This window comes from Coregonus lavaretus (assembly GCF_964263955.1).
Source record: "Coregonus lavaretus genome assembly, chromosome: 17".
NCBI lineage: Eukaryota > Metazoa > Chordata > Actinopteri > Salmoniformes > Salmonidae > Coregonus > Coregonus lavaretus.
In genome coordinates this window covers 28,420,125-28,432,288 of record NC_140004.1, presented here as the reverse complement: position 1 = coordinate 28,432,288, position 12,164 = coordinate 28,420,125, and the positions used below count along the sequence as shown (strand labels likewise).

General features: G+C 44.1%; 2 protein-coding genes across 3 annotated transcripts in view; one reads left to right on the top strand and one right to left on the bottom strand.

The window, feature by feature from the left end:
- Positions 1–5,132, bottom strand: part of LOC311145120 (septin-2) — a 44,844-nt gene extending 39,712 nt beyond the window's left edge. For both annotated transcript variants that reach the window (XR_014614562.1, XM_084181312.1), the window contains exon 1: positions 5,021–5,132. The gene's annotated coding sequence lies outside the window, so the exon portion shown is untranslated. The remainder of the gene's footprint in view (positions 1–5,020) is intronic.
- A 1,620-nt stretch (positions 5,133–6,752) lies between these two features.
- Positions 6,753–8,340, top strand: LOC311145126 (claudin-4-like). Its single transcript, XM_084181319.1, has one exon. It carries the CDS (start codon positions 6,826–6,828, stop codon positions 7,477–7,479), a length of 654 nt encoding a protein of 217 aa, XP_084037445.1. The 5' UTR covers positions 6,753–6,825; the 3' UTR covers positions 7,480–8,340.
- Positions 8,341–12,164: the final 3,824 nt, after the last annotated feature.

Sequence of the window (12,164 nt, the reverse complement as noted above, 5' to 3'; positions counted from 1 at the left end):
TGGGCAACCTCTACCTAAACCGCCACCATCTTTCAGAGTTCAATTTAAGGGTCTTCTATCACAACCTAAACAGTCACAATGAAGGCAGCCCTTTTATCATCTCCATCCACTCAACAGAGGGAAATGAAATGTTCATAGACTCCCTGAGCCAAAAGATATGAGCCAAGATGGATGATAGCTGTTCAATAGTGGCCCTCCGCCATCTCTTAGCTCAGAGAGACACACAATGAGAATACTTATTATTGTTTCCTACTATTATTGTGGAGTTGCCTAAACATTCAATTTATTTTATCAGGACGTGCTAAACCGTCAGAGGTCAATGATAAATCTGATGTTTAAAGGTTATGTCAGGTTCTAGGAATTGAAATGAACTCAGTAAGACAAAACATGTTTTGGTCACAGACTACTACATCCATGGTCACAGACTACATCCATACAGTAGCCTACATACACTACATGATCAAAAGTATGCGGACACCTGCTCTGCGAACATTTCATTCCAAAGTCATGGGCATTAATATGGAGTTGGTCCCCCCTTTGCTGCTATAACAGCCTCCACTCTTCAGGGAAGGCTTTCCACTAGATGTTGGAACATTGCTGCGGGGACTTGTTTCCATTCAGCAACAAGAGCATTAGTGAGGTTGGGCACTGATGTTGGGCAATTAGGCCTGGCTCCCAATCAGCATTCCAATTCATCCCAAAGGTGTTCGATGGGGTTGAGGTCAGGGCTCTGTGCAGGCCAGTCAAGTTCTTCCACACCGATCTCGACAAACCATTTCTGTATGGACCTCGCTTTGTGCATGGGGGCATTGTCATGCTGAAACAGGAAAGGGCCATCCCCAAACTGTTGCCACAAATTTGGAAGCACAGAATCGTCTAGAATGTAATTGTATTCTGTAACGTTAAGATTTCCCTTCACTGGAACTAAAGGGCTAGCCCGAACCATGAAAAACAACCCCAGACCATTATTCCTCCTCCACAAAACTTTACAGTTGGCACTATGCGTTGGGGCAGGTAGCGTTCTTCTTGCATCCGCCAAATCCAGATTTGTCCATCAGGCTGCCAGATGGTGAAGCATGATTCATCACTCCAGAGAACGCGTTTCCACTGCTCCAGAGTCCAATAGCAGCTAGCTTTACACTACTCCAGCCGACGCTTGGCATTGCGCATGGTGATCTTAGGCTTGTGTGCGGCTGCTCGGCCATGGAAACCCATTTCATGAAGCTCCCGACGAACAGTTCTTGTGCTGATGTTGCTTCCAGAGGCAGTTTGGAACTCAGTAGTGAGTGTTGCAACCGAGGACAGACGATTTTTACGCGCTACGCGCTTCAGCAGTCCTGTTCTGTGAGCTTGTGAGGCTTACCACTTCGTGGCTGAGCATGACCATCATCCATATCCCACATTTTTACCAAACTTTGCTTTTTTGTGTCAACAATTGGACCTTGCTCTTAGGGGTGGCTAGTTACCCCACATACATACACTACCAGTCAAAAGTTTGGACACACCTACTCATTCAAGGGTTTTTCTTTATTTTTACACTGTAGAATAGAGAAGATATCAAAACTATGAAATAACACATATGGAATCATGTAGTAACCAAAAAAGTGTTAAACAAATCAAAATATATTTTATATTAGAGATTCTTCAAATAGCCACCCTTTGCCTTGATGACAGCTTTGCACACTCTTGGCATTCTCTCAACCAGCTTCATGAGGTAGTCACCTGGAATGCATTTCAATTAACAGGTGTGTCTTGTTAAAACTTAATTTGTGGAATTTCTTTCCTTCTTAATGCGTTTGAGCCAATCAGTTGTGTTGTGACAAGGTATGGGTGGTATACAGAAGATAGCCCTATCTGGTAAAAGACCAAGTCCATATTATGGCAAGAACAGCTCAAATAAGCAAAGACAAACGACAGTACATCATTACTTTAAGTCATGAAGGTCAGTCAATACGGAACATTTCAAGAACTTTGAAAGTTTCTTCAAGTGCAGTCGCAAAAACCATCAAGGGCTATGATGAAACTGGCTCTCATGAGGACCGCCACAGGAATGGAAGACCCAGAGTTACCTCTGCTACAAAGGATAAGTTCATTAGAGTTACCAGCCTCAGAAATTGCAGCCCAAATAAATGCTTCACAGAGTTCAAGTAACAGACACATCTCAACATCAACTGTTCAGAGGAGACTGTGTGAATCAGGCCTTCATGGTCGAATTGCTGCAAAGAAACCACTACTAAAGGACACCAATAAGAAGAGACTTGGTTGGGCCAAGAAACACGAGCAATGGACATTAGACAGGTGGACATTTGTCCTTTGGTCTGGAGTGAGACATAGTGTTGGTGAACGGATGATCTCCGCATGTGTGGTTCCCACCGTAAAGCATGGAGGAGGTGTTATGGTGTGGGGGTGCTTTGCTGGTGACACTGTCTGTGATTTAACCAGCATGGCTACCACAGCATTCTGCAGTGTTACGCCATCCCATCTGGTTTGGGCTTAGTGGGACTATCGTATGCTTTTCAACAGGGCAATGACCCAACACACCTCCAGGCTGTGTAAGGGCTATTTTACCAAGAAGGAGAGTGATGGAGTGCTGCATCAGATGACCTGGCCTCCACAATCCCCCGACCTCAACCAAATTGAGATGGTTTGGGATGAGTCGGACCGCAGAGTGAAGGAAAAGCAGCCAACAAGTGCGCAGCATATGTGGGAACTCCTTCAAGACTGTTGGAAAAGCATTCCAGGTGAAGCTGGTTGAGAGAATGCCAAGAGTGTGCAAAGCTGTCATAAAGGCAAAGGGTGGCTATTTGAAGAATCTCAAATATAAAATATATTTGGATTTGTTTAACACTTTTTTGGTTACTACATGATTCCATATGTGTTATTTCATAGTTTTGATGTCTTCACTATATTATTCTACAATGTAGAAAATAGTAAAAAAATAAAGAAAAACCCTTGAATGAGTAGGTGTGTCCAAACTTTTGGCTGGTAGTGTACATACATAAACTCAGCAAAAAAAATAAAAGTCATCTCACTGTCAACTGCGTTTATTTTCAGCAAACTTAACTTGTGTAAATATGTTTATGAACATAACAAGATTCAACAACTGAGACATAAACTGAAGAAGTTCCACAGACATGTGACTAACAGAAATGGAATAATGTGTCCCTGAACAAAGGGTGGGGTGGGGGGGGGGGGGGGGGGGGGGGGGGGGTCACCAGCTGCATTAAGTACTGCAGTGCATCTCCTCCTCATGGACTGCACCAGATTTGCCAGTTCTTGCTGTGAGATGTTACCCCACTCTTCCACCAAGGGACCTACAAGTTCCCGGACATTTCCGGGGGGAATGGCTCTAGCCCTCACCCTCCGATCCAACAGGTTCCAGACGTGCTCAATGGGATTTAGATCCGGGCTCTTCGCTGGCCATGGCAGAACACTGACATTCTTGTCTTGCAGGAAATCACGCACAGGACGAGCAGTATGGCTGGTGGCATTGTCATGCTGGAGGGTCATGTCAGGATGAGCCTGCAGGAAGGGTACCACATAAGGGAGGAGGATGTCTTCCCTGTAACGCACAGCGTTGAGATTGCCTGCAATGACAACAAGCTCAGTCCGATGATGATGTGACACACCACCCCAGACCATGACGGACCCTCCACATCGATCCCGCTCCAGAGTACAGGCCTCAGTGTAACGCTCATTCCTTTGACGATAAACGTGAATCTGACCATCACCCCTGGTGAGACAAAACCGCGACTCGTCAGTGAAGAGCACTTTTTGCCAGTCCTGTCTGGTCCAGCGACGGTGGGTTTGTGCCCATAGGCGACGTTGTTGCCAGTGATGTCTGGTGAGGACCTGCCTTACAACAGGCCTACAAGCCCTCAGTCCAGCCTCTCTCAGCCTATTGCAGACAGTCTGAGCACTGATGGAGGGATTGTGCGTTCCTGGTGTAACTCGGGCAGTTGTTGTTGCCATCCTGTACCTGTCCCGCAGGTGTGATGTTCGGAAGTACCGATCCTGTGCAGGTGTTGTTACACGTGGTCTACCACTGCGAGGACGATCAGCTGTCCGTCCTGTCTCCCTGTAGCGCTGTCTTAGGCGTCTCACAGTTCGGACATTACAATTTATTGCCCTGGCCACATCTGCAGTCCTCATGCCTCCTTGCAGCATGCCTAAGGCACATTCACGGAAATGAGCAGGGACCCTGGGCATCTTTCTTTTGGTGTTTTTCAGAGTCAGTAGAAAGGCCTCTTAAGTGTCCTAAGTTTTCATAACTGTGACCTTAATTGCCTACCTTCTGTAAGCTGTTAGTGTCTTTACGACCGTTCCCCAGGTGCATGTTCATTAATTGTTTATGGTTCATTGAACAAGCATGAGAAACAGTGTTTAAACCCTTTACAATGAAGATCTGTGAAGTTATTTTGATTTTTACTAATTATTTTTGAACGACAGGGTCCTGAAAAGGGGACGTTTCTTTTTTTGCTGAGTTTACATACATAGGCCTACATGTAGGCTACTATCCACAATGCATTGTCAAAGTCAATATTGTCACAAGTGAAATGTGTGGTTCATGATTTTGTATAATGATTTTGTATTTTTCAACAACAAAAAAGTTCCTTCTTTGAATGAGAAGTTAGGATGTTTAATGTAGCGGAAATGTTTTGGCCTTTTGTTTTCTACTACAGTTGACGTCCACACCCAGTTTGGGAAAGATTGACATATTGCAAACACGATACGAGTTTACGGCGAATGAATAGGAATATGTTAGGCATATACTGTATATGGAAACAGTGTACCTTATTGTAAATAGGAAACAGGCCTATCAATTCAACTTTCGAAGCACTATGAAACTATTTGTTTTCTGTCAAACTTTAGCATGAAAAAGTTGCTATTCCAGTGAGTGAGTGGTGTCATTTTGCCAAGTTTCAACTATCTCTGATCTCGCTAAAAGCTCATCCCTTTTCTCTCTTTCTTAGACTCATTCGGTAGACAAGCATTCATATACGACCGTTTGAGACCTTACCTGTGTGTAACTTATGAAATGTAAATAAACAGAAGTATTTCCCCTTCTTCTTTCTATCCCAGGCCAGGGAAGGGACTCCGGAAACAGCTCCAATGTCCCGCCCTCATCCCATGATGCTCGTTCGTCTTTTTTCACGGGTGGGAGTCAGTGCAACTGGGTCCATTGCGGCTCATACCAAGGTGGAATCACAACAATATGCAAACGTAGTTCAAGATCCAAGATGGCAGCCATACTTCTCAGTTTCTACACGAGGCGGTTTTCGTTCTTGATGGATGATGTCACGCTTTGGTAGATACACGTTATTATGTGGGAGTTCGTGGGAGGATACATTCTTTCTCATACGGTATTGTGTAGGACTGTGATTACACGCTTGTCAACAGTAACATTGTAACAAGCATTGTATAGGCTACTGTAGCCTACGGAAAGTAGCCTAAATGGAAACTTTGTTTTGAAGTCGACGCAAACTTGGAAAACAAAACACTGAGTCAGGGAAAGCGTGCATGGTTTAAATTTTTTTTTTCCAATTAAATATATTTCAAGAAATGTTCTAACATATAGACCTAGTCTAGATTTATTAGAAACAGGCGGCAGGTAGTCTAGCGGTTAAGAGCGTTGGGCCAATAACCTAAAGGTCGCTGTTTCGCATCAGAATCATCTTTATTCGCCAAGTAGGCTACATTTACACATAGACTACTCAGAATGTTACTTGGTTATATGGTGCTGCTAGTGATAGACAACATTTAGAGACAGAATACAGACAACGAAGTTTAAACAAAGTTTACATACATTTGGTGAAAAATACGTCGATGTGCCCTTGAGCAAGGCACTTAACCCTAATTGCTCATGTAAGTCGCTCTGGATAAGAGCGTCTGCTAAATTGTATATACTTAATTATGCCCTGAACCTACCAGAAGCAAAACCAACATTTATAATGTAACTAACATTACACCTGCTTATGGTCCAGTGAGTCCAGTCTGTAGCCTGCAAACAGCATACTGTCACAGCATTATGCAATCCTAACTGTCTGTCTGGGGCCATTACATAGGCTATGTGGTGTTTTTTTGTTTTTTTACTAGGCTATTATTAAAATGTTCCAATATTTTTTTTTGTAAATCATCGAATGTCATTCTAAATGATGCAGATCTGGGTAGAACCAGAGCTATATACAGTAGCCTATGGGTCTGTCTATGGGTACAACCAATTCATTTTATGTGCTTAAATTCTACTAAATTGGCGATAAGAGCCCAACAATTATGTTTGGTTCAAAATCATATCATTTAATTACTGTGAAGGCTATTCCACTAATGAGCAATATTGATAGAATATATGTTTTATTATAGCCTACGGTCTTACAAGTCCTCAGCGTTTGTTCCCAACCCTATATTCAACCGACTAACTGTTCTCACACACACACACACGAAATGCGGTCTCCTGGCTTTGTTCATTCTCATCCAACTTCCCTGCCTCCTCATTGGTGCTGAGAGGATGCGGTGACTTCTGATTGGGTGAAGGTTTTTCCTCTGGTTTTAGCACTTGTTGAGTCACCCCCACCCCTCTCAAAACATATAATTGGTCAAGCCGCTCTATGCGTCCAGTTGTTTTTACAGTCAGTAACATACTGACTAAAACGACAGCCTGTTGTAGACTATTTGTAGCGAGAGTGATGTAAGGAGTCTCAAACAAATCGACGTTATCTGAATCTGTCTGAAGCTCAGATATCCCAAAGCGCAGAATCCAAATAAAGACGCGTTGTTTACGCACAGAGGACAAAAATTATAACAAATATCCGTTAAGAAGTAGCGAAGATGGTGTCCGCTGGACTGGAGATCCTTGGGCTGGGGCTGTGCGTCATTGGCTCGCTCCTGGTGATGGTCGTGTGCGGGCTGCCCATGTGGAAGGTGACGGCGTTCATCGAGGCTAACATTGTGGTGGCTCAGACCATCTGGGATGGGCTCTGGATGTCCTGTGTGGTGCAGAGCACGGGCCAGATGCAGTGCAAGGTGCACGACTCGGTCCTTGCGCTCGGCCACGACCTGCAGGCGGCGCGAGCCCTCACCGTCATCTCGTGTGTGTTTGGCGTGCTGGGGCTGATGGTGGTGATCGCCGGGGCGCAGTGCACCAACTGCATTAGCGTCGAGAACGTCAAAACCCGGGTGGTGAACGCCGGAGGTGTCATCTACATAACCAGTGGGTTGTTTGTATTAGTTCCTCTCTGCTGGATGGCCAACAACATCATCTCTGACTTCTACAACCCACAGGTGCCCGCGTCCAAAAAGAGGGAGATCGGGGCCGCGCTCTACATCGGTTGGGCGGCCACTGCGCTCCTGCTGATCGGGGGCGCGCTGCTCTGCTGCTCTTGTCCTTCTAACGGGAATTCGGGCTATTCGGCCAAATATGCCCCGACCAAACGGGCCACACCGAACGGGACCGGGGACTATGACAAAAGGAATTACGTGTAGCCCTGCTTCTCACCCTCGGGATGGGGTAGCTAGGCTGTGCGTAAATGTGCTGTGGTCTTTTCAAAAACTATTTTTTTAAACGTATTTTTTGCACCTGCAGTTTACTCTGAACTTTGAAATCAATGAAAGCATCATTTTGTTACACTGACTATAAAGTAAACACAATATTGGAGAACATATTCATTCATAATTTTTGCAAACAGCAGAAAATAAACTTTTTGGAGACTATGCATATACGTCTGGATATAAAGTGATAGCCAGTGACAAAAATGAGCGTCTTTGTTTTAGGTACCTGTATTTTGAAATGTCCTAGGCTATATTATCTATGATCGCTCATAATCCTTTGCATTTTGAAATGTTTACCATTGTGAAGTTTTTTTTCTAAAGGAAGTTTATACGACTGAATATATTCACAGTTTTTTTACTTCAGTGTAGGCTACAGTTACTGTGATTTCGGAGTGGTTGCACTCCAAACCACCTAAAAGGTTTTTGGACAATGGATTTTGCTGCATGGGACTGTGGGAAGAGCTAAAATAAGACTCAGGCATCCTTATATTTGTCTATTTTTTACAACAGCGGAACATAATCTATTTTACAAAAATTAGGACCATAGATTTAGATGCCAAATATAGGATGTCCAGTCCACTTAATCTATTTTCAGATAAAACATTTAAAAGTTTGCAAACGTTTGTTTTATATCTGTATGTAGACACTGTGCTGGATGTGTTTCTTGTCATTGATTTGTAGGAATACACTGTTGTTTTACAGACTGGTTTTGTTGATGTTTGATATAAAGATCCATTATATATTTCATGCAATATTATTTCCAATGTTACACTGAGATTAAACTGATATCGTCTCAAACGTATTTGTTCTACAGTGTTTTATTTAAACGAATCGAAATGTAGCTGAATGAATATAATAAATAGGGCATCAGAACATGTCGTTTGCAAATCAACAATATTATTTATGTCTGGGCCGGACGCCTGCGTAATGCGTTGAGGTCCCACCGTGGTTCTCCACAGCAGGAGAAAGTATTTTGGTGAACTATAGAAATCTAGATGACAATACCCATTCAGCGAGAGTGGGGCTCTGCTGTTCAGCACAATACTCCCCGACCCCATCCCCCTTTCAGCCAGCTCTCTCTTACCCCACCGCGCTGTTTAGCAGGCGTGCAAATTGAAGCTCGGGAGAATGTGCTGGAAACGTCTTCCCGGATGTCTTTCCACCACTATCGCTCTTTCCCGCCATTTGAGGGGTTTGATTTTGTAGGCCTGTGTAATTGTGGTTGTGGGTTGTAAATTGGCTGATTGGGGTGGCAAAACAACGTTTTTGGTGAGATGAAAAAAAGTTCTGACCTTTTCTCATATTATATGTTCCCAACCTTCGGAGTCTTTGAGTTAAAATGAAATTATTTCCTGTAATTATGGATTCAGAATAATAGGCCTACATTATACAAATAATACAATTCAGTTTTAACTTAATAAACAAAAACATCTGGCATGTAAGCTATTGGTATCTCAGAGCTTGATTATGAATGACCCATATTCAAAGCTTTGGCTGGATTTTCAAAGCTTACTTATACTTTAGCTGGCCACATAAGAGTCTTAGTGGGTCATATGCCCACTTATAACTAGAACATGTAAAGGCCATTCACCAGCTCAATTGAATCGAGGTAGATATGAGTTGGGCTGATTATCTTTTGGTGAAAAAAGACAACGACATTATTAGTAGAGAGAAAAAGTATGTCCAACAACTGCATGTAGGCTATGCAATTTACATTTTAGCCAAAAGTGGCCATGAGCCACTTGATAGAACTCCATTGTGAATAAACGTCTTAGTGTGCACTCGCAGATGACCATAACAAACTTTCACAGTAACTTTTTGCTATGACGACAACCTAGGCATCGCATCCCTCCCCTAACCCCCTCTATAGGCATTCAGACTCTGGTGTGTATCTGGTGTTTGGGCACAAAGAAGCAGTATGGTCTGTCGGGAATGGGCTGGCTCTCTGGGCTGTTATTTTGAGACTGTGGGGTGTGTAGAGTTTGGGGTGCACCTCTAAAAAGACCCCCATTCCAGAGAGAAAAGAGGCAAACAGGACCAGCAACGTCACTCAATGGGCCCTTGCCATGGTAACAGTTTAGGACCTGCAGTTGCCTAGCTACAGGGTCTATAATGTGGTGGTATGGATGAGCCTAATAAAGGCCCAGCCTGCGGACATTCCAAAGACACACACCCACCCACCCACACACAGACTCCCCGTCTAGACGTAGCAGGCATAAAAGAAACGCCTGAAACTAGATCCCCTATATACTCGTCTTGACGAGAAGAAGAAAAAAACTGTTGGGGGAGGTTCTCTTCTGCACTGTTCACCCAATCCAGTAAATGTGGAGGAGTTCAAATGGATTGTCGCCTTGTTAATGTCCAAAAGCAGAAGTCGCGTCACAGGCTCTCTTTCCATTTCCCCTGAAAACCGGAACATCGGCAGAGGCTAAGGACAGGGAGAAGGGGTTTACGAAAAGCCAGTAACTCAGCAATGACCACAGCAACAATAACTATGTTTGAGAGCGTAAGCAGTGGTGCCAGGAGAATTGGGTATACCCTAATTTTGCCAATTGTTTTCCAAACAGCCCTCCTGGCAAAGGACAGGCGCCCTGTGAAAAATTCTATGAGAAACAGTGACATATGCTACGCTCTGAATAACCTAAAATGATTCATCCCAAATTGGTCTTTCACAGTCAGGCCAAACCAAGCTGTACTGTGCAAGAAGGCTAATTGAAACTGATAAATGAGGCTGTCAACGGAGTCAGAAATTCACAGGTTTCAGATTTCGAGACTTCCGGGAAAGCTTGCTAAACAGACCAAACAGACCAGGCCGGGGTTTGGGGTTTGAGAAGTCAATGAGAGAAGTGATACATTCTTCCTTAGTTGTGAATTTTCTCGAATTCTAATGGCACAACTTAGATTCGAGCCATTGTCTTAAGTAGTTGGCCACCAGGTTTCTTGTAGTTGGCCACCAGGTTTACACACATCTCAGGAGGGATTTTGTCCCACTCCTCTTTGCAGATCTTCTCCAAGTCGTTAAGGTTTCGAGGCTGACGTTTGGCAACTCGAACGTTCAGCTCCCTCCACAGATTTTCTATGGGATTAAGGTCTGGAGACTGACTAGGCCACTCCAGGACCTTAATGTGCTTCTTCTTGAGCCACTCCTTTGTTACCTTGGCCGTGTGTTTTGGGTCATTGTCATGCTGGAACACCCATCCACGACCCATTTTCAATGCCCTGGCTGAGGGAAGGAGGTTCTCACCCAATATTTGACGGTACATGGCCCCGTCCATCGTCCCTTTGATGCAGTGAAGTTGTCCTGTCCCCTTAGCAGAAAAACACCCCCAAAGCATAATATTTCCACCTCCATGTTTGTCGGTGGGGATGGTGTTCTTGGGGTCATAGTCAGCATTCCTCCTCCTCCAAACACGGCGAGTTGAGTTGATGCCAAAGAGCTCGATTTTGGTCTCATCTGACCACAACACTTTCACCCAGTTCTCCTCTGAATCATTCAGATGTTCATTGGCAAACTTCAGACGGGTCCGTATATGTGCTTTCTTGAGCAGGGGGACCTTGCGGGCGCTGCAGGATTTCAGTCCTTCACGGCGTAGTGTGTTACCAATTGTTTTCTTGGTGACTATGGTCCCAGCTGCCTTGAGATCATTGACAAGATCCTCCCGTGTAGTTCTGGGCTCATTCCTCACCGTTCTCATGATCATTGCAACTCCACGAGGTGAGATCTTGCATGGAGCCCCAGGCCGAGGGAGATTGACAGTGCTTTTGTGTTTCTTCCATTTGCGAATAATCGCACCAACTGTTGTCACCTTCTCACCAAACTGCTTGGCGATGGTCTTGTAGCTCATTCAAGCCTTGTGTAGGTCTACAATCTTGTCCCTGACATCCTTGGAGAGCTCTTTGGTCTTGGCCATGGTGGAGAGTTTGGAATCTGATTGATTGATCGTTTCTATGGACAGGTGTCTTTTATACAGGTAACAAACTGAGATTAGGAGCACTCCCTTTAAGAGTGTGCTCCTAATCTCAGCTCGTTACCTGTATAAAAGACACCTGGGAGCCAGAAATCTTTCTAATTGAGAGGGGGTCAAATACTTATTTCCCTCATTAAAATGCAAATCAATTTATAACATTTTTTACATGCGTTTTTCTGGATCTTTTTGTTGTTATTCTGTCTCTCACTGTTCAAATAAACCTACCATTAAAATTATAGACTGATCATTTCTTTGTCAGTGGGCAAACGTACAAAATCAGCAGGGGATCAAATACTTTTTTCCCTCACTGTATGTGAGAATGTTATTCATTGACTACAGCTCAGCGTTCAACACCATAGTGCCCTCAAACTCATTACTAAAATAAGGACCCTGGGATTAAACACCTCCCTCTGAAACTGGATCCTGGACTTCCTGACGGGCCGCCCCCAGGTGGTAAGGGTAGGTAACAACACATCCGCCACGCTGATCCTCAGCACGGGGGCCCCTCAGGGGTGCGTGCTCAGTCCCCTCCTGTACTCCCTGTTCGCCCCCCTGTATATAGCCTCCCTACTGTTATTTTATTTAACTTCTGCTCTTTTTTTCTCAACACTTTTTTGTTGTTGTTGTTTTATTGTACTTTTTTACTAAAAA

Bases quoted from the DNA above. Each gene is read 5' to 3' on its own strand.
- LOC311145126 (XM_084181319.1), top strand. From the start codon at position 6,826: ATGGTGTCCGCTGGACTGGAGATCCTTGGGCTGGGGCTGTGCGTCATT.